Here is a 22,287-nt window from a genome sequence, read left to right as displayed (position 1 = left end):
ACCAATAAGTGATGAAACCAGTCTGGCAGCTGAGGGGGTGTGTAGCATTGGGATTCTCCTGTATGTACTCTGTGTGAATGTCTTTATAGCTGTGGAAGAACTCTGGGAGGGTTTCAAACAGCAAAGCACTTACCTTGTGTTGGCCTTCTTGGGTTGCTTTATGCAGCTTCTTTGGCTCGAGGAGGTATGGGAGGTGTCAATTATTTATATAATCTTAGCCACCTGGGTTTAGTTGATTAGGTGAGAGCTGATTGGCTTTTCCCTCCATTCACAGGTGAGAGATGTGGGTTGGTCTTTCTTTATTATTTGTACACACACACACACCACACACACACACACACACACACACACACAAACACACACACACACACACACACACACACACACACACACACACACACACACACACACACACACACACAGACACAGACACAGACACAGACACAGACACAGACACAGACACAGACACAGACACAGACACAGACACAGACACAGACACAGACACAGACACAGACACAGACATAGACATAGACATAGACATAGACATAGACATATAGACATATAGACATATAGACATATAGACATATAGACATATAGACATATAGACATATAGACATATAGACATATAGACATATAGACATATAGACATATAGACATATAGACATATAGACATATAGATATACACATATTGTTATGGATATGGAAACCATATGCATTCAAACGTACAGATGTCCCAAAAGTCAGTTATTCCATTACGTACATGTGAAAACAGGTCCCTTCCTTTTGTCTCGTGGGAGAATCAAAGGTGTGCGTTGCGATGTTTTTTTAGTTAGGTTATTAAATCTTTACATCCAAGCCTGGTGAAAGTTTACATTTATAAAAGCCTGGTGTTGGCTTAGTGGTTAGGGTGGCGGCTTGGGATCCCAGTGTCCTGAGTTCAAGCCCCGTTGGCTGCTGAATTAACACCAGGGGGTTGACTCAGCCTGTCATCCTTCCGAGGTCGGCGAAATGAGTGCCAGTGTACTGGTCCCGGTGTATGCCCCGGTTAGAATTGGTGTACCATATCCCTGTGTGTCGTAAGAGGCGACCAGGGTTGGCGTCAGGAAGGGCATCCGGCCATAAAACATTGCCTCAAGAAAAAGCCAAACCCCTGCACAGCAGGGAAAAATGGCTGTAAAAACGGTCATTTATTTATATTATCCAACAAACATCCCATCCCCCATCACGATCCACTACCCACCCGCTGTCTACTCGCACCCTGACTTGCCGAGGCAAGATCTTGCAGCCGTTCCTTGCCGCTTCCACAAACATTCTTTTTCAACATTGTATCTCTGACATGACGACATTTTCAACGTTGTAACTCTTGCTCGACGAGTGCAAACACGCGTGGAGGGGGGGGGGTTCCCCCAACAAGGCAGAGACCCCGCCCACAAGGGGCGGATCCGTGGAGGCCCTGTCCAATCAGGGCGGACAGTGATGTCTGTTCCACTGAGCCCATGCCCCATTCGGGGAGGTCCATAAAAAGACGACACCATCCTCAGTCTTGAGGGGAGTTCTTTGGAGGAGAGAGCTGGTTGGTGTGTGTCATGTATTCTGAGCTGGAGTCTGAGTTCAGTTCACTTCAGAAGGAGTTCAGCTCTGCGTGGGGCATTCTCGAGGGCATTCGTCGGAGGTTTATTGGAGATGGGGCATTCGTTTCTGGAGTCTGGAACGTTTGTGGAAGTTTTGCTGGGTCCAGTCCGCGACCCTGACCCCTGCTCTAGGACTCCGACTACTCCTCTCAAGTTCCTGAACGGACACGAGCCCCACGCGTGTGACTGTGGGCTGGGCTGCACGGCCATTGACAGATGCCACACCACGGAGCACCCCATCCCTCCAACGTGCAGGTACCCCGCCGAACCATGGCCCCAGCTCGTCTCTCTCCCTGGCTGTGGGGGTCCTAGTAAAACACCTGAGTTTTATTTTCGTCTGTGTGTTTGTCTGCGTGTGTGGTGCCGTCTCTTAAGTAGAACTGCTTCAGTGTTTATTTCTGATCATTGTGAATTCTTTCTTGTATATTCCACGATAAGTCTTGCTCTGTGTCCTTCTTATTGTAAATAAACCATTATTAGAAATGTTCCCAGTTCGTTTCTGTCCTTTCTTTCATTGGTCCAGCATGGTTCGGATCTGAGTTTTAGCCGGTCTTTGTTCCCGTTAATCTGCTCATCCTAGCCGGCACGGCTTTGGCAGCTCCGCTCGACTGCACCCGAACCGGAGTTGGTAGTCGGTAGTTGGAACTCTACCGCAGTCGGTAGAGTGACCCGGTTCGAGCACGACGTGCCGAGGGCGTGGATCCCCGGTAGCTGAGACCGCGTGGTTACTTTGGTAAATTGGTTCCAGACAAAAAGACCCTACGCCACGCGGTCGAGATATTTGCGTTCCACGGTCAGTTCAGCGACCCACCGGCTCACGGAATTATCCGAGGGTGACGGCCTACAATTCTGGGGAGTCTGGTGGGAGACGACGTAACCTCCCCCACCGAGTGGTCGTCCTCGCCACCGGACCCCGGCCCTCAACAATATATACTAGCAGTGTATGCTTACACATTGTAAGCAACAACGAACTGTGCTTCCCCATTATCTCAAGTTGCTCACCTGCTTTTGCTTTTTTTTCATTACTTATATTTTAATATACAGATGCTTTCTGATGGTTCTGTGATTTTTTTTCCTGGTGTATCAGCTTCAATATTTGCTGGCACGCAAAATTATCATGCTTCCCCATTGTCTCGGCTCACCTGCATTTATTTTCTTCATATTCTTTTTCATTTATTTATTTTTATTTATTTATATTGTTACGGAAATGGCCCTTATTGGACTACTAAATATAGGATTAGCTCAGATCCCCCATTAAATGCATGTATAGATAGGTTGTTTGGTAAAATGGACGTTATATGTGTGTCGGGAGGTGTAAGAAGCTGTTTATTGTTTGTGTGGTGGTGGAACGAGGGCTCCTTCTTCTTCTTCCCCATCATGGACGATAGGCCCCGCCCAGTCGGCTGAGAGGGTGTGGCCAAAAAGAGGAAGTGACGCGAAGGGGAGGAGTTTGTCGGCTTCGCCGAGAGAGGCGGGCTCGTGTGTCGAAGGAGCAAATGAAAAAGAGACTGAGGTGAAACGGTGAGCGCCGTGGTGGCGCTGATCGTCTGTACACGGGACAGCTGTGTCTGTTTTTCGTGAGGAATGAGCCAAAGGAAAGGCAGGGAAGGCAACAGAGAAACGACGAGTGTCGAGTCGCGATCTGCTGGATGAGCAGGAGCTTCGAAGCGAGCGAACGTAAGAGAGGCTGCCTGCATGTCGAATCAGCGACCGACTCTAAGGAAAGATAAGGTGATTCGACAGAGAGAGAAACTGAGAGGACAGAGTTGGGAAGTCGGGCTTCGAGGCGGGAAGGCAGGAGAGGAGACGCTGGAGCCTCTGACGGTCCCTGCTCACACCAACGGCTCGACACGTTTGCGATCCGCTTGCCGGAGCCCGGCACCTCGATTTGGGCCTTGTCTGGTGAACAGGCCAGGCCTGGATTTGTATGCTAGACCTTGAGAGAGATCGGCTGAGGCCCATCGTCGACATTGCGCGGGGCCGGAACGCGCTGAGGAGGGCATGCGCACGCGGTGCCTTGAGAAGGAAGAGTACGGCGCCGCTATCATGCCACGCTGCACGTTCGAGCTGGGAGTTCGAATCTGTGGACATCCGCCTGTTGCGAGCGACATTCGTGCTTTTGACACTGTCCTCTCATCCATGAGACATCATCAAGTACTCTGTGTTGTCTTGCATGCATGCTGTTTGTCTATCTGTCTTTGTCTGCACGTTGTTTAAGGCATATTTCAGTAGCGACCCCCTCAAAACCTGTAGTCCATGGTTCCCTAGTTAAGAACGGGTTGAGGATTGTTAATAAAAACATTGTCATGAATTTTGCTTGTGTTGTGATCCCCGATGTTCCCCAATAAATCTGGTTAATTCTATTAAGTTGCCGCTATGGATTAATCCGTGTCGTGTCGAGGAACGATCTGTTCGATTGGCATATAAAACCAAAATGGTTACAGACTGGCAGAAAATGCTCAGCATCTGACAAAACCAGTCTGTAACCAGGGGTTCTATTTCCCCAACTGGCAAGGTACAAGGATTACATTGGTATCGCGATTGAAGGCGCGTGACCCGAGGCCTGTGCTGAGCCGGCCGGCGTTATAGATCCTGGAGACGGCCGGAGTGGGTTGAGAATCCCTCCGTCGCTGAATCCTTAACAATATTTTCTTTTATGAATGCTTTCCAACAATTCATTGATTTTCCCCGGTATATTGGCTTCGATGTCCGTCGGCACGCGAACTTACCGTGCTTCCCCATTGTCTTAGGTCGTTTATCTGCATTTTTTTCATTCATTTATTTTCATTTATTTATATTTTCATTTCCGGATGCTTTCTGATGACTCAGTTATGTATATTCTGGTGTAAAGGCTTCAATGCCTGTCAGCACGCAAAATTTCAGCTTTCTTCGTCACCCGGAATGTACCGAACATTAATATCAGTCAGTGAGTCACTCAGTTACTCAGTCATTGAGTCAGTGGTTAGAATGATATATTTACACAGGATTTAAAAATAATATTTTTTTCTGTTGTTTTTTTCCTCCCTCCAAACACAAAATGATTCTTTATCCATTCCCAGTGTTTAAATAAATATAAAATGTTTGCATGCATTTTAATTGCTCGTAAGGTTAAGAAGCCACTTCACTACATTTTGAAGGAAAGTTTTTTTCCCTCCTGATCAGCATTGTGGAAACAATTTATTCCCTGCTTTAACGGCTGAGAAATGATGAAGTGGAAACAATTATGTTGCACTTGTGTGTCTTCCTGGTGTTTTATCAGGGGACTTATGCAGTACTGAAGAGCCTTCTGCTTCTTGGCTTGTTTGACTCAAATCCCAACCCAAACCTCTTTGACCAGTCTTCCAAACAAACTTGGGTAAGGGAGTATTATAATATCAGTCATTGCTGAGACCTCCTCTTCTCTGGTCTATTTAACAATGTGTTGTGCAATAATGCTTGGAATTTGAATAATATGGTGAAAATGTATATTTGAGATAATTTGAGAAATTTGAACCAATCGTGTGCAAGGAAGAAAATGAATACAATCTACTGTATCAATACTCGTATTTTAACACCACAATCAAATTTGAAGTGGACCCTCTCGACCTGCATGTGAATAGTTTTGCACACACCTCTAAGCAGCTAGTGATTCGAAAATAGAGGTGTAGCAATTATTGAAACTACCCGATATATTTTCTATCCCTGTTAATCCATCCTAACCATAATGTTTTACTTGCAGATAGGTTTCTGTGTGTCGTCACCCCACCCTGCCACCCCACCCTGCCACCCCACCCTTCTCTCTCCTCTTTAAGCATTTCCCTTGCTTGTGTACAACTTTGGCCATAATGCCCCAAAGCCCTACTTTCAGCCTAAATTTTGTAAAAATATTAAAGCTGTTATTATATAATGAGCAAATACCACCAATTGCTTCGCTGACGAGAATCCAAGAGGGGGAAAAAAAGAGGGGAGAGAAGAAGAGGAGTGGGGGGGGGGGAGATGGGGGAAAGAGAGAGGAGGGGAGCTAGGAGGGAGGGGGCATGAGGAGGGAGGGGGAGCGAGGAGGGAGGGGGAGCGATGAGGAGAGGGGGAGCGAGGAGGGAGAGGATGCGATGAGAAGGGAGGAGGAGCGAGGAAGGGAGGGGAGCGAGGAGGGATGGGGGAGCAGGAGGCGTGGTGAAGCGAGGAAGGAGGGGGAAGCGAGGAGGGAGGGAAAGTGAGGTTGCGTGAGGGAAGGGAAGGCAGACTTGTGGTGGAGCATTAATTACGATTCACACTGTCTCATCAAAATGTTTCTGCATAGATTAACAGTGAAGATGGAAACAAAATAATATCTGAAATCCATTTTCTACAGGTCATATGACAAACACCGCCTGGGAATGTCCAGAGACAAACACCACCCGGACGCATCCAGAGCCATGCCGTCTGGAGAAAAACATTGCCCAGACACGCCGAGAGACGAACTCCCGTCCAGACACGTCCGGAGACAAACTCCCGTCTGGACATGAATACCGCCCAGACGCATCCAGAGCCAAGCTGTTGAGATACAAACTCCCGTTCGGACACATCCAGAGATAAACTCCCGTCCGGACATAAACATCGCCTGGACGCGTCTGGAGACAAACAATGCCTCGACACATCCGGAGACAAATACTGCCCCAACGCGTCCAGAGAAAACTACCGTCCAGACATAACCACTGTCTGGATATGTCCAGGAGAGAGAGAGAGAGAGAGAGAGAGAGAGAGAGAGAGAGAGAGAGAGAGAGAGAGAGAGAGAGAGAGAGAGAGAGAGAGAGAGAGAGAGAGAGAGAGAGAGAGAGAGAGAGAGAGAGAGAGAGAGAGAGAGAGAGAGAGAGAGAGAGAGAGAGAGAGAGAGAGAGAGAGAGAGAGAGAGAGAGAGAGAGAGAGAGAGAGAGAGAGAGAGAGAGAGAGAGAGAGAGAGAGAGGAGAGAGGAGAGAGGAGAGAGTGAGGAGAGAGTGAGGAGAGAGTGAGGTATGGGAGGAGGGTGCTGCACTGCATTTGGAGGGGGTAGAGCAAGGTTGGAACAAAGAGAGAGAAGGGTTGGGAGTGGGGTTAGGGGAGTTAGCAGAAATAATGTTTTGTTTTATGAACAACACACACACACACACACACACACACACACACACACACACACACACACACACACACACACACACACACACACACACACACACACACACACACACACACACACACACACACACACACACACACACACACACACACACACACACTAGTGTTTGGCCGATATCGACATTTTTTCAGGAATCGGCAGGTTGGAGTCAGTGTGATTGCCGACTACAGTATGTACTGTGTACAAACCAAAAACCATGAGTATCTTTCACCAAAAAACAGTATTGCATTTATATAGATGTTTCAGGGATATGTTCACAAACATTGATCTTTATAAATAACTGCGTGTGACGGGTGCAAAAAAATTTTGACTTGGTAATTTAGAAAACATGCTGAAACGGCAAACGGCTCGGAAATCGGGTGTGATTTCACAACAACTTGCTCAGAACAACAGAGAACGAACCACTCACTCAGGATGACGGAGGACGAATCACTTGCTCAGGATGACGAAGCACGGACCATTCGCTCAGGATGACGGAGGACGAATCACTCGCTCAGGATGACGGAGCACGACCCACTCGCTCAGGACGACGGAACACGACCCACTCGCTCAGGGTGACGGAGCACAACCCACTCGCTCAGGATGACGGAGCACGAACCACTCGCTCAGGATGACGGAACACGACCCACTTGCTCAGGATGACGGAGCACGACCCACTAGCTTGGGATGATGGAGCACGACCCACTCGCTCAGGACGACGGAGCACGACCCACTCGCTCGGGATGACGGAGCACGGACCACTCGCTCAAGATGATGAAGCACGAACCACTCGCTCGGGCTGACGGAACACGACCCACTCGCTCAGGATGACGGAGCACAACCCACTCGCTCAGGATGAAGGAGCACGAACCACTCGCTCAGGATGACGGAACACGACCCACTTGCTCAGGATGACGGAGCACGACCCACTAGCTTGAGATGACGGAGCACGACCCACTCGCTCAGGACGACGGAGCACGACCCACTCGCTCGGGATGACAGAGCACGGACCACTCGCTCAAGATGACGAAGCACGAACCACTCGTTCGGGATGACGGAGCACGGACCACTCTCTCGGGATGACGGAGCACGGACCACTCGCTCGGGATGACGGAGCACGGACCACTCGCTCGGGATGACGAAGCACAGAGCACTCGCTCGGGAAGACGGAGAACGGACCACTCGTTTGGGAAGATGGAGCATAGACCACTCGCTTGGGATGACGGAGCACGAACCACTCGCTTGGGATGACGGAGCATGAACCACTCCCTCGGGATGACGGAGCACGAACCACTCATGTGGTAAGGTGGTCTATGAAGTCTCCAGTTGTTATTATTGCTGCATTTTGAGTTGGGAATTACAGCCAGCTTCGAGGGATTGGGCTCCAACTGGTGAAAAAAACATCCTATATGTAAATTACTACTTGTAATCAAGAAGATACCTGAGTGGTCTTCATCCGTGGCTCTCTCTGGCAGTAATACTACTCGCTGGTGCCTTAATTAATTTGAACATCTTTGTATGTTTTTACTCCTAAACTCTGTACAAAAGTCTGATCTGTTTACTTCAATTCCCCACCGCTGGTTGGTATGTATGAGGCACTTCTTAGTGATTTGTGACTTTCTTCTTTTGTTGAAGGAGCTTTCTTCTTTTAGGAAAGACGGTCCTTTTTTGTGTACGGCAATTGTCTGCATAATTTAAGCTGGCATACCTTTTCTGCATATACCTTTCCTACATAACATTCACACAGAAAGACAACGTGATGGTTGCAGCAGCCGATAGAGTAATATTCTATCTCTCTTTTCAGTGTAGCGAGGAAACTCTTTCACCTGCCTTGAATGATATTAACCAAAGTAAGGGACTTGCATCATTACCGGTACTCAAAATCCCACAAGAGGTCCTTTTTAGCTCCGAGCCATTGCTTTTGTTGGCTATAAACAGAAGTTTAGAGTAGCAAGCATATGCTAGATGTATCACACAAAAGGTGTTATGATCAACATAATCAACTGTATACTGAGTCACTGCTGATTGTGTTATTCTGTGACTGCCTGCATGGACAGAGCCACTTGATGAGCAGAATGCTGGGAGTGCAGATGTCTGATAGCCATGCTCTAAGAGAGGCTGTGAAGAAGCGACTCAATGGGGATGAAGCACAGACATCAGCAATTGAGCAGTACGTGTTTCACATAATGAGAGAAAGAAGTGATTTCCATCAAAAAAAACCCCTAAAGAATGAAGTGTGCTCGCCTCATTACATCTCGTGCTGTGATCAAGTACCTTGAATGGCTGCACTGAGATCACAGGAAAATACATGTGTACTCTCCTTTGAAACAAAGGAATACTTCATTTTGTCAAGGCTAGAGAATCAGTCTGTGTTGGCGAATAATTCTAGTATGAGGTTTTATCAACCAAAAGTTAACAAAGATATGCTAATCGCTGTGGGAAGCAGTGTCATCGAAATTTTGTGAGCTCGCCATTCATCAGAACAAAAGAGCCCCTTTTCGCTCGGACGAAGGCTGAACACCAAAAAACATCGGCTCCTATTTTATTTTATCTTTTTCTTCATGGCGATTAGCACTCAGCATATCTTTGTCGACTTGTAGTTTATTAAACCTAGTGCTAACCTTTGAGCTCTGTTTGAAACCGGCAAACACTGATCTGACTAACAAACTACATTTCTGGAGCTGTCTTCAGGGGTAGTTATAAAATCAATTTACAGTATCCAAAAAATATCAGTTGATTAATCATTCATTGATACGAGTGTACCAACCTTTAGCCGGTCATGGATAGATGGGTAATTTTGAGAAACTAGAAGCACCCACTCCCTAGGGGAGTTATCTCTGCTCTGCTGTTATCCTTATTCAAACGTGTAATTCAAAATACCCCTCGCTGTGTAATTCAAAACACTTCACGTCACTGGAAAATGTGGGGACAGGAATACTGTACTGCAGTGGGGACAGAGTGGGGACTTGTAATACCCTCTCCCACCTGGACACGATACACATTTCCATAGAGAATTTGCATGCCCCCTTTTCCCTACACCCAAGACCCCCATGAAAGATAAAAACACCCTTATTGCACTAATTTGGGTCATGCTGATCCTATGTAGCAAGTTTGGGTGTAATTGGTCCAGAACTGTAGGAGTAGTAGTGCGACAAACAAACAAACAAACACGCACTAGTCCGTCAATTATAGTATGGATTCACCATGATAAATAAGCTTGGTCTTAGCTCAACAGACAAGGTGGCTGGATTAAAATCATAGGGTCTTGACTTTGAGCTCCTGTCCATCCATTAAATAAAACCAGGTGGGTTGACAGCCTGTCATCCTTACGCAGTCAGCAAAATGAGTGGGAGTTCACTGGGAACAGAGGAGCACTGCATCGGTGGCACAGCCACGTTCCCACAATGATGCAACCAGCAGCCACAGGCTGCATATGGAATAGATGAATGAGCCATGATTCAACTTAAGTGGTGGTTTGTTATCTTGAGACCTTCTTTCGGTTGTTTCTGGACATTGCTTTAACTCTGTCTCTCTTGGCTGTTTGAACAGGCTCGGTCTGCTTGGTGATGCAACGGTTGGTCAGGTGGACAACGTAATGAAAGCTCTGATCAACCATCTGACATATACACTCACCTTTGGTAAATGTGGCAAAAAAGGAAAGAAAACCCTGTATCAATTACCTTCAAATATTGTAATTTGGGCAAGTTCATTGCTTTTTGTGTTTACATCAGCCTTTTATGTTAAAAATTTTTTTTTAAACTATCACCAGCCAGCTTGTAAATATCCATCTACCTTTTAATGTCTGTAATAACAGCAAAATATAAATGAATAAATATGAGTTCCCTGATAAGGAACTTCATTGCAGGAGGAGGCCATAAGGCCCTTCAGTATTTATTGCCATCATATGGTTGTTTGTCCATGCTCTATCCTTTCAAATACTGAGCATCAAGCAAGGAAGTAGCATGTACCATTTATAAAGTCGTTGGTGTGATTTGACCAGGTTTGAACCACCAACCTCCCAGACTCAGAGTGAACACTAAAACCATTACACCACCAAGGCTGGTTAAGATGTGGCTTCTTCCTTTCACACTGAGCCTGTGAAAGCTTCATGGTGCAAGATTTTTCAGGACGATATAGAAATAAAGATGTGGTATACTGTGTCCTGCATTGCATTTCCAAAATTGACAGAAATAACGATGGCTATTGCTTCACATCTGTTACTTCATTGTTGGTGTGTAATTAGGTTCTGATGAGCGAGATATGGTCATCCTGAGAAATGAGTTGAAGATAAAGCTTCCATCAGGAGCCCAAGAGATGGAGGTTCAAAGTCTGGTTGTGTATGGAGATCCCAAAGGCTACTCTGCAATGGCAAGGACCGTTGGCCTGCCTTGTGCTATTGCAGCCCAGATGATACTTGATGGTACAACGTTTTTCAGGCATTTTATTGTCAGAAGTGTCACTATGCACCTAAGGTGCTGACCATTTATAGTAAGGTAGCGTAAGATGCCCTTGGCAGGAAAAGTGAGGAAAGATGTCCCCACCTTCTCAATTTCCCCTTGTTTGTAATACTCCATCCTCCAAACTGCAGTACTTTCCTTCAGTATCTTGAGCATTTTTAATTTGAAATTGCTTCCTATACCATCTGCCAAAGAGCCCTCCAGTGCACGGATGTTTCGTATACTGATAATATAACCCATGCTTCTCGCCAAGGGCATCTTCCCTGACCTTACTTGATATTGTGACCATTTTGGTACACACAGGTTCCAGCATATCTGATCCACCTCTGCTAGAAGTAGCATCTTGAGTGATGTAACCAAATTGTCCTGGTATGCAGTGGATGGAATCAACAGAACATTGATTGTGGTTTGCTCACCACCATGGGAAGAAAGGAAAAGTTGACCTTGTGGACATTAACCCTTCATCTGAGGAAAAGAGGAACTCCAATGCTGGGTTGACCCCTGAAACATCAGCTTCTCCTTGCTTCACACAGTGGTTAATATATCTCGATTAATGTTCCTGTTGATTACATCCATTGTTATACCTGTCCGCTAACGCAGATCGACACGAGCCTTCCTGATATACAGTACTCATTCTATTATTATTTTTTTGGCCAGAGTCAAGGCTCGTAGAGACGCTAGAAGATAATAGATCAGGATGCAACAGAACAAAATGAACAGAAGGAGAGGGGGAAACAGCGGGGTTGAGAGACAAAATGGAGAGAGACTTAAACAATAAGGGATGTTAGGAAGAATGAGATTGCAGAGAATGTGGAAGTTGGTTCCACAGGTGGTAAAAAAAGAGGAACGAATGAGTGGAGGTGGGTAGTGATTCTGGATTTTGGGGGTTTCACCAGAAGGTTGTTGTTTGTAGACCTTGTGTGCCCTGCAGAAACTTGGGGGTGGGGTAAGAGGTGGCAGGGAGAGGGGGGGTGCGGCAGAGCATGGAAAGAACAGAGGGTGCAAGACCACAATGGAGGTGGTAGAAGATAGAGACCTCCGACCTGTCTGCGATGTGAAAATGATAGGTCCATAGACTCAGCTTCATCGCGAGAGATTCCAATGATCTTGAAATCTCCAATGACTCATCTAAAAATGCTCAACAAACCCATGATTGATGAGGAACATGTGAGTTTTCTTATTATTTAACAATGTTAATATCATTTCTATTTTCTTGCGTGCAGGAATGATCCAGGAGAAAGGAGTGCTGCTGCCCTTTGCGCCTGAGATATTCAACTACATGTTGTCGAAGCTTAAAAATAGCTTTCTCTTTACAGAGGAGGTCAAGTAGAACTACTACACAACGAGCCTTACATCCTGCAAAAAAACAAAAACCCAAAGGACTATGAAAAACTTTGCATGAAATAAACATCACTGGACTTTATTTTACAGATTATTGGTGCCTTGCATACAAATATTTAAGATTCAAGTCTAAATGTTTCAACCTCAAATATATTATCACTTAATTGTGAGAAAATAAATGTCGCTTTCTTAATCCTTTTCTTGATCTCAAATATTATGTGGATTACCTTATTGTGTGTGTGTGTGTGTGTGTGTGGGGGGGGGGCGGGGGGGGCGGGATAGCAGTGGCTGACCCTCATTCCAATATACACTTAATAGCGGTGTTTGTGGTGGTGGCCTCATAACGGACGTCAAGGCCAACATGTGGTATCTTCAAACCTTGAACAGATTCTGAAGTACCAGAACCAAAAATTTGGAACCTCTGAGTGCTGCGGTTCAGCCGTGAAAGAATAATGCACAAACAAATACGCAAACACTTGAGAATATTGTTGCGGAAATGGCCCTTAGTGTGTTATTAAATATAGGATTAGCCCAGATCCCCCGTTAAATGCATGTTTAGCCAGGCTGTTCGGTAAATGGACACTACATGTGTGTCAGGAGGTGTAAGAGGCTGTTCATCGTTGGTACATTGGTGGTGGACCGAGAGGTTCTTCTTCTTCCTTCCTCTCTCCGGAAAATAGTCCCCACCCAGCGCTGAGAGGGGGAGTGGCCTAGAGAAGGAAGTGAAACTGAAGGGAGGAGTTTGTCGGCTTCGTAAAAGGAGTGCGCCCCAAAAAAGAAAAGGTAGTAAAACTGAGAGCACGGAGTTGGGCAGTCGATTTTGAGGCAAGCGAGTGAAGGAAAATACTGCAGGAGCACCGGGGAAGGCGGTGGTGAAACTGAGCGCCAGTGTGGTGTGATCGGCTGAATAGGGCTGGCTGTGTGTGAGTCAGCAGTCGGCTTTGAGGCGAGTGAGGGCCGAAAAGGAGAAGTGAAACAAGAAGTAAAACTGCAGTGGACTTCGAAGCGTGCGAAAAAAGGGAAAGGCAGTGTTGAATCTGCCGGGAGAGAAAACTGAACCTGAGCGCGCCGAGTCTGCCCTCGGCTGGATGAGAAACGACTGGTGGGGGTCATGATCTGCCTTGTAGGGGACGGCTGTGTCTGTCTGCGATCTGCTTCGTGAAGGAGGAAGGAGAAGCGACTCGAGGCTGCCTGCATGTCGAGTCGGCGATCGACTTTCACGAGAAGGTCCTAGACACTTCTGTCGATCGGCCTGCTGATCCGCCTGCCGGAGCCCAACACCTCAATTTGGCCTGGTCTGGTAAACAGGCCAGGCCTGGACTTGTATACTGGACCTTGTGTGAAACCAGCTGAAACCCACCATCGATCTGACGGTCTTGTGCCGTCGACCTTACGCGGGGTCAGAATGCGCGGAGGCCGCATGCGTGGGTGGTGCGACAAAAGGAGGACGAGCGCCATCTTGCCACACGGCGTGTTTGAGCTTGGGCGCTCGAATCCGTGGACGTCGGCTTGTCACGAGCCACATTCGTGCCTTTGACACTTTCCTCTCGTCCATGAAACATCACCAAGTACTCTGTGTCTTGTCTGCATGCTGTCCATGTCTTGTTTGCATGTCGTCTAAGGTTTATCTCGTTAGAATTTCCTTCGAAACCCGTAATCCGTAGCTCCCTAGTTAAGAACGGGTAATAGGTTGATTATAACATTGTCGTGAATGCTTTGCTTGTGTCGTGTTTCCCGATGTGTCCCCAATAAATCTGGCTGAATCATATGAAGTTGCCGCTTTGAATTAATTTGTGCTGTGTCGAGTAACGATCCGCTCGATTTGGATATAAAAACCAAAATGGTTACAGACTGGTAGACTCCGCTCGGTCTCTGACAAAATCAGTCTGTAACCGGGCTCTATTCCCCCAGCTGGCATGGTACAGTTGTATTTTGGTATCGTGATTCGAGATGCGTAACCTGAGAATTGTGCCGAACCAGCCGGCGTTATAACCCCAGAGAGAGCAGTGGTTAGGGTGACGCTGAATCTGTAACATTTGGCTGTCGAGGGTAGGGTGCGAAAACCCAAACTGGTTACGGACAGTGATTGACGCGACGCGTCTGAGAATCCCGCCACCGCTGAATCCTTAACATTATTTATAAGATGTGGCCTTTTTACATTGAATAGCAGGTCTTGAGGCATGTGATACTGCAGGTGCTTGGCCAGGTCTATAACATTCTGTTGTTGGTCTCCTGATATAATCCATCCTTTGGACTGTTATGCAGGAACTCTCAACATCGCATGTTGTGAAATACTACAGACTCCTGTGAAGACAAAAGGATAAATTCCGCAGACGATTATATTGTTATGGATTTCAGAATCCAGTCTGATGAATACATCCACACATCCAGGTCCTTAGGCAGTTATTTCCTTAAATGCATGTCCAGGATAGATCCATCCCCATGTTTAGTGGGATTTTAAATGTGCATTGAGAAGGGTAAAGAATAGATCCCCTCTCTAATGAGAAGCTTTTTTCTTTACGACAGACACATTTGGGCAAGTTTGGGCATTTGGGCATCACACCCACAATCTCCGCCCACAATACACCCGGCAATCTCCGCCCACAATCCGCCCGGCAATCTCCGCCCACAATACACCCGGCAATCTCTGCCCACAATACACCCGGCAATCTCCGCCCACAATACACCCGGCAATCTCTGCCCACAATCCAACCAGCAATCTCCGCCCACAATCCGCCCAGCAATCTCCGCCCACAATACACCCGGCAATCTCCGCCCACATCACACCCAACAATAAGTGTGAGAAAAGACACAGGACAGAAAAGCCAATTATATAACAGCGCGATGTCGCCGCGCTGTAAAAAGAAGAGGCGGTCCGTGTGAGGAAGCGCGCAAGTGAGATTGAGAGCGTGTGGGTGTCTGACCAGCACCAACAATGAGACAGTTTGTCAGTTCGTCCATTCCAGTGTGGGAGTGACCAGCGCCGACAACTAGTGAGGCACGGGTCGGTCACCAACGAGTGAGGCACGGGTCAGTCACCAACGGACCATGTGGGTCACTGGACGTTACCAGTTTCGTGAAATATGAGCTGCCCGTGTCGCTGCGCCAGAGTCTAAACCCGTGACAGACCATCTCGGTGCCCCCCAGACGTCGACTGGCATTCAAGGCTGTTGGCGAGTGGGTTCACGGCAAGGCTGGGTGCTGGCGACGGACAAGACACGCACACACATTTCAGGACGTTTTCACTTGACGGACGACTTCTCTCTGGTGAGTGAAACAACTCTTCCCCCCCCCTCCCCAAAGATCTGCTGGGTACCCTTGTCTGTGTTTAGTTGTTAGTTAGTCAGTCCCCGATAAGCATCTGCTCTCCGTCTCTTTCCTGTCATTTTGATTGATTTTGCCTGATTAATTATTCATTTCGATTGCTTTGGAATTTATTCACTTATTTGCCTCAGGAAATCAAAAGTTCTTTTTATTTATTTATTTCCTTATTATTAAATCATTTGTTGACTTCCAACCTGTCCGTGTTTGTCCTTTCCTTCCATTGGTCTAGCATTGTCCGAACCTAGATAGACTGGGAGGTAATTACCACAGATTTGACCAAAAATAGTCGGCACGCACCAGCGGTTAAAACGCTCGGCCGCCCAAATTAAAATCTAATCAGATAACATTGGTGCTTTGCCGAGGGCGCGCTCCCCGCTCAGGTAACCACGTGACCTCTAGTTAAACGGAATAATTAGACGGTGGACACTGGAACTCGTGGTTGACTGGGTGACGTTCGTGGTTCTAAAACAACCCACCGGACCACAACATTAATTGTGAGCGGTGGCCCCAGGTCCGGCTCTTCCGAAGACAACTGGGGATTAATCTCCGAGTGACAAGCTGGTGTCTCGGTATCCGTGGCCGCAACAATATTGTGATTTTGCGGAGACCGTCATCGATATACATAATAGCTCTATTCTGGTTTTTTTTTCTCTCCGTTTTTCTGACGATTTTCTCTTCAACTACTCGACGAAGGACCATAAAACCCATATCATTATAATGATCTTTGGTGAACATCCTAAGGAGTTTCGGTTGTTTTTTAATATTTATTTTCCATTACAAATGATCTTATATGTTTGTTTTTTGAATCTTTTACAGCAGCTTATTTGACTGCTATTTTTATTGAAGAATCGTGAGATGACAGAATGTCACGAGATTGGGAATTCAGATTTTATATTTACTTTGAACATTGTTCTTAATAAACGGGAACGTTAAGTATGGAGAGGACAGCGCGTTGGGGTTGAGGAGGAGACAGGACATATAATTGTAAGAGAGAGAGAGGTTCAGGCATTGGGAAGGGAGGTTGAGGATGTGGGGTTGGGAGTAGGGATTGTGGACTTGGGGCTTGGAAAAGGGAGGGGTGGTTTAAAAACTTGAAGAGGAAAGGGGGAGCAGAGGACAGAGAGTTGGGGTAGATCGGCGATAGAGAATTGGAAGAGAGTGTTTGAGAACTTGGGGTGGGGAGGATGTTTGAAGACTTGTGGTTGGGAAGGGGGTGGGTGGAGCATGAAGAAGAAAGGGGGAGGGGATTATAAAGAATTGGGGTGGGGGGAGCAGCGAGTTGAGAGAGGGGGTTTGAAGACTTGGAGTGGGGAGTGGATTGAAGCTTCTTCATCTCAAAGCTGTCAGATGTGGAGCTGTCAAACTGTGCTGTCCTGCCATGTTGTCATGAAAGAAGCAGATGAGACTGAAGTGCTTTGGGAGACCAATTTTCTCAAGGATCCTGTGGACACCTGTTCTGACAGTGTCAAATGCCTCTGTAAGATCAACAAAACCAAGGTACAGTGGTTTGGTTTGTGCTGTTCCCTGCATTTCTCTTGAAGCAGGAGTAAAAAAAAACTAATATCCACAGTAGATCTACCTGTTTTGAAGCCACACTATCCCTCTGGGTATGCACAATCAGGAAGTTTTGGAGTCTTCAATATGATCCTGGCAAAAACTTTCCCTGTGATACTGAGGAGTGAGATGTCATGGTAGTTGTTGCCGTCTCTCCGGTCACCTTTGTTTTTGCACAACATGATGATGATAGTGTTCTGCATATCCTCCGGAATGGCTCTGCTTCTCGCAGAGGGCAGAGGATGTCTTGGAGATGCAACAGCTCACTGGACTATCCACATTTGAGAACTTCAGCTGAAATTCTGTCCTTGGCAGTGCTTTTCAACTTGCTAAAGAATTGATAGCTTTCTTCAGCTCAAATGCTGAGGGTTCATCCTCAAGTTCATCCAAGACGAACAGTTGTGATAGAGCATCAAGTGCAGGCTGGGGGATGTTTGTCTGCAAAGAGTACAGCTCAAGATAGTGTTGCACTCAGCGAGACATCCGCTTCCTCTTGTCGGTAAGTACTTCACCTTCGATTTCTTTCAGTGGGATGACTTAGGATGGTGGAGCCAAGCACCTTTGTGGTCGCATCATTCAAGGCATGGAGCTTTCCTTTGTCAGAAGTAATCAGTTTCTTGACAAAGGTTGATCCAGTCCTGATTTGCACTGTACCTCATTGTCTTCTGCACTGCAGTCTTTAGTTCCTGGAGTGTCTTGGCTATTGGATTCAAGTTGGGCTTCAATTGGGCTGCATTTTTTGCTTCCTTGGCTGGTACCTTGGTCTCAAACCAGTCTTTGTTGCGAGTTATGTTTTTGTCGAAAGTGGTTACTGCTGTCTCTTAGATGACTGAGCTTCGAGCAATCCATGCCTCTTCAGTGTTTTTTGGCAGGACGCCTTTAGGTAGTAAATACTCGAGGGTTTCTGAACACTGTTGAGATTTGGAATCATCTTTTGTACATTTAACATCGACGTGGGAATGCTGTTCAGCGTTTCCATTGCTTTCTCGTTTGTTCGTGGAACAGAATTGATGAATGTAAAAACGATATTCGATCGAATGCAGCTCAACACTATTCATGGAAATTCTGTTCAGCTTCTCCAATTCGTCTTCTTCAAAGTTCTCCATCAGAAACATGTTCGGCTTATTGAGATTTATCGTATTGCGTGTTCATCTCAACAGGAATCTGTTGTAATTTTCTGGTGCCTTCATGGACCAATTCAAATCACCTCATCTGCTTTTTCTCACACTCAACCAGACATCGATGAAAAAGCTCTTTCAATGAATGATTTTTGTTTTCACATTTAAGCTCTTATAAAAAAGGAAAATACCACCGACACTCTCGTCTTGTATGCTGTCCCAACAATGGTTTTTGGAATAATAGTTAATATTTAGATTTTTGTTTCAACGAACGCTTTTTGCTGTTTCATCGTCTCGCTAAGTCGTGTTCTTTCAAAAACAAACTGTTCAATGTCAGTTTTTCCTTGCACCCTATTCCACATTTTCAACCCCAAGTCCACAAAATTACAGGTGAGTTATTTAGAGGCACAGTTTCAGTGTTTTTAAACCTTAAGGCCCAATGATGCAATTCCCAGACCTGGAGTTGAACCTTGAAGGACAGCTTGAGTCACGATTTGTATTAATCCATATTTGCCAACCGGATTGTCACCCTGCTTCATAGGCTTTCCCACATCATGTCAGTTTGCTTTTCCCTTAATTGACTTTAAACCATTTCTTGGAAGATGTTAATTTGATATGTATAAGTAAATTTCCAACGATTCAATCACAATAACAGCAATGAGCTGATACTCTAGGTTCCCCATCTTTTGGGTGGTACGAGGAGTAGATCGGTGTAATATGAAGGTTACATCTTGAACGGTTTTTGAAATATCCCGAGCGCAAGTCTAAGTACCAAGATGGTTGTCATGGCAACATAATTCAGCCAATCACAGCCTTGATGTAATCAGTTTGAGATAATGTCATGAGGAATAGATATCTGCAATATGAAAGTGAAATGTTCAATGGTTTTTGAAATATCACGAACACAAAAGTACATGAACGGATGATCAGTCGGTCGGAGCTCATTTTAATGCAGAATCCAACATTGTCGGAGGGGTGGGGGACAACTTGATCGAATCACAGGTTTTAAGTACTCGAGTGTAAAGGTTTCAATCCTGGATCTTGTCAAGTGTTCACTTCTGTCGTCTGGGATTGATGCCCCCTCTTGACTCCTCAAGTCTTCCCAATCATATTTCCCCTCCCTCCATCTTCATCCCAAACTCTCCTTGTCACCGTTTTTCGTTCACATCATCTTCACAAAAAACACCTGAACGCAGGAGGCCATTTGGCCAAGCCTGCACTCTGTGAACATCATGTTAATTAAATGTAGCAGTTTTAACAACATAAATTCATTGGGGGAGAGGTGTAAACCCAATACCAGCATCATAAATAGTGCCATACATAAATAGGGTATTCCATAAATTTCTTAAACATCTCAAAAACTAGAAGGGCACTTGGTGGAGCACATACTTCTGCCACGTAATGCCTGATCCACGAGAACATATCTGGCCCATTACATTTTTGAAATATCATACTTTCCAGTACTATATCGTTTTTGGCCCCATCTCTCAATGGTGTAGAATCACTTTAAAAAAAACTAAATAATTCTCGTATCCAGATCCGGATTTGGATCTTCACCAAAATCGAATCAATTAGTCGTGGTCACACACCCAAACTTCCCACCAAATTTCATCCGAATCTGTCAAAAACTTTTTGAGATATCCTGCACACAAACAGATAAACAGACAGGGAGGGGTGTAAACATAACCTCTTTCACCTTTGGTACTAAGGTAATCAACGTGAGAAATTTGTTGAAATGATACAGAAGGATGCTATTTGGCTTATTAGTTTCAGACAAATTTTAAGAAAGGGCTTAAAGTCGTTGGAAGCATTTAATCTTAACTGGATGACCGATGAACCTGTTTGGTTCCTGTTGTGACAGCGGTTGAAAAAAAATCATTTGAAAAATAAAAAAGGTAGCTCCACCGAACTATACCGCTTAGGTTGTTTGCATTGATCAAATAATCCCGAAGAGTACTTGACTGAATCTGGAATTGATTTTTTAATTATTTTTTTCGTTGCCCGATTTTAACGAAACTTGATACTGCACACCGCAGGAAAATGGTGAGTAAAGTGGCACTAAAATTTTTGCGCTATCGTGTACCGTTTTGGCTGTATTTCGGGAACATACATACAAGATGAGAGTTTTAGTAATATATAGATGATTGCCATTCAGGCTCACTTTGTATTGTCGGATATGCAGAGCTTGAATGAAGTGTTTGCCACATTCGATTGTGAGTTTTTAACCCTTTGATAGCCAACTCAAAAAAAAGAGCCATAATTTATTTTGTCTTTGTGAAATATTCTGTCATGGCTTCAAATGTCTTCATTTCAACAAAATGTTTCAGTTTTCTAAGGTTTATTTGCTCGAGACTTCAAGTACAACACACAGCAGAGTATGAGAAGTTTTGAATATGTATTAACCCCATTTCCGCTACAATTCAAAATGATCACTGAGGGAGTACTTAATGATTGGCAATGTAGGACACAAGAAGGCTTTTCATTTCAATTCCTCGACAGCAGACAGGACAAAAGTAATTAAGCCTCCAACATTCCTCCAAGCAATAAGGTAATTTGAACCAGAATATGCCCCAACCCCCCACCCCCAAAATCAATGAAATGAAGTATCAAGCAATGCTATATGACAGAAGTCCAGTGAAGAATGGCATTGAATTTCAGATAAATTACGTTTGATATCAGTCCTCCAAAATTTTTTGATACACGCTGTCTTGGCTGTCACATCTGCAACCTTCAGTACATGGTAATCTCAGTCCACTGCAGCTGCAACGCATACTGAGGCAGCCATTGGTGCACCCACATGACACGATCTCCGAGCACGCTTTAGGAATCGGAGGGAGGGAGAGTAAGCATGGCACCAGCTTCTCATCTTTGTGGATCCAGCGCATTGATGTAATGCATGGGAGACATGGATGGAGAGAGTGGGATTGGTTCCAGATACTTGCTTGGTCATGTGCATGCGTAATGTGGAATCATGCTGCATCAGATGTTGGAGGTAGAGTTTCTTGAGACTGCCCTATGCAGAATAACTTGACTCATGCTTCGTCACAACTGTCTACATCTGGTACTCCATACACTTTGCAGATGAAAGCCTCGGATTATTTGATAACGTCATCGGTAATTTCACCTTTGCCGAGAGACCTAGACTGTCCAATGGGTCATGGTGTTCCTTGAGCACTGGCCAAGCAGTCGACTTGCTGTGACTGAAGAATTGAGACACTGTCAGACCTTGTTGAGGAATGAAAGCCAAGTATCATGTTAACTTGAGGGGCTGTTAAATGCTTTTGAACATCGTGCACTGAAATAAACTTGGGTGTCTTGGCAGTGCCAGATTTCATCCACAAATATGAACATGGCATCTTGTCATAATAGGCAAGCCTGGTGTTGGCTTAGTGGTTAGGGTGGTGGCTTGGGATCCTTGGGTCCTGAGTTCAAGCCCCGTTTGCCGCTGAATTAAAATACACCAGGAGGTTGACTCAGCCTGTCATCCTTCCGAGATCGGCAAAATGAGCACCAGTGTACTGGTAAGGGGGACACTGCATCAGCGGCATAGCCGCTTCCCAACCAATGATGCAACCAGCAGCCACAAACTGCACTCGATAGAGAGAGTCATAATAGGCCAGCAATAGCACCAGTATATCAGTGTCGAATCATTGCCATGAAGTCTGTCGTATTGACACGACTGTCGAGTCCACATTGCCATGGAGGCAGTGGAGTACAAGACGGCTATCAGCCTCCTCGTGATCTACTTCAA

The 22,287-nt window shown here is 45.7% G+C and overlaps 1 protein-coding gene across 7 annotated transcripts in view; it reads left to right on the top strand.

Annotated features, from left to right (window-relative positions):
* AASS (aminoadipate-semialdehyde synthase) overlaps positions 1 to 14,308 on the top strand; it is a 162,699-nt gene extending 148,391 nt beyond the window's left edge. For 3 of the 7 annotated variants that reach the window (XM_085894301.1, XM_085894300.1, XM_085894299.1), the window contains exons 20-24: positions 4,891 to 4,986; positions 8,800 to 8,912; positions 10,292 to 10,380; positions 10,986 to 11,162; positions 12,423 to 14,308. In XM_085894301.1, the coding sequence (XP_085750427.1) occupies positions 4,891 to 4,986; positions 8,800 to 8,912; positions 10,292 to 10,380; positions 10,986 to 11,162; positions 12,423 to 12,529 (582 nt within the window). In that variant the 3' untranslated portion in view covers positions 12,530 to 14,308. Of the gene's footprint in view, positions 1 to 4,890; positions 4,987 to 5,961; positions 6,330 to 8,799; positions 8,913 to 10,291; positions 10,381 to 10,985; positions 11,163 to 12,422 lie in introns of those variants that run through there. The other 4 variants (XR_015061477.1, XM_085894298.1, XR_015061478.1 and 1 more) reach the window with 4 other exon arrangements.
* Positions 14,309 to 22,287: the final 7,979 nt, after the last annotated feature.

This window comes from Eptatretus burgeri, chromosome 9 (assembly GCF_056783735.1).
Source record: "Eptatretus burgeri isolate ZD-2024b chromosome 9, Ebu_testis_v1, whole genome shotgun sequence".
In the NCBI taxonomy this organism is placed as follows: Eukaryota; Metazoa; Chordata; class Myxini; order Myxiniformes; family Myxinidae; genus Eptatretus; species Eptatretus burgeri.
Note: the sequence above shows the minus strand (reverse complement) of the source record. Positions and strands in the feature narration are given on the sequence as shown.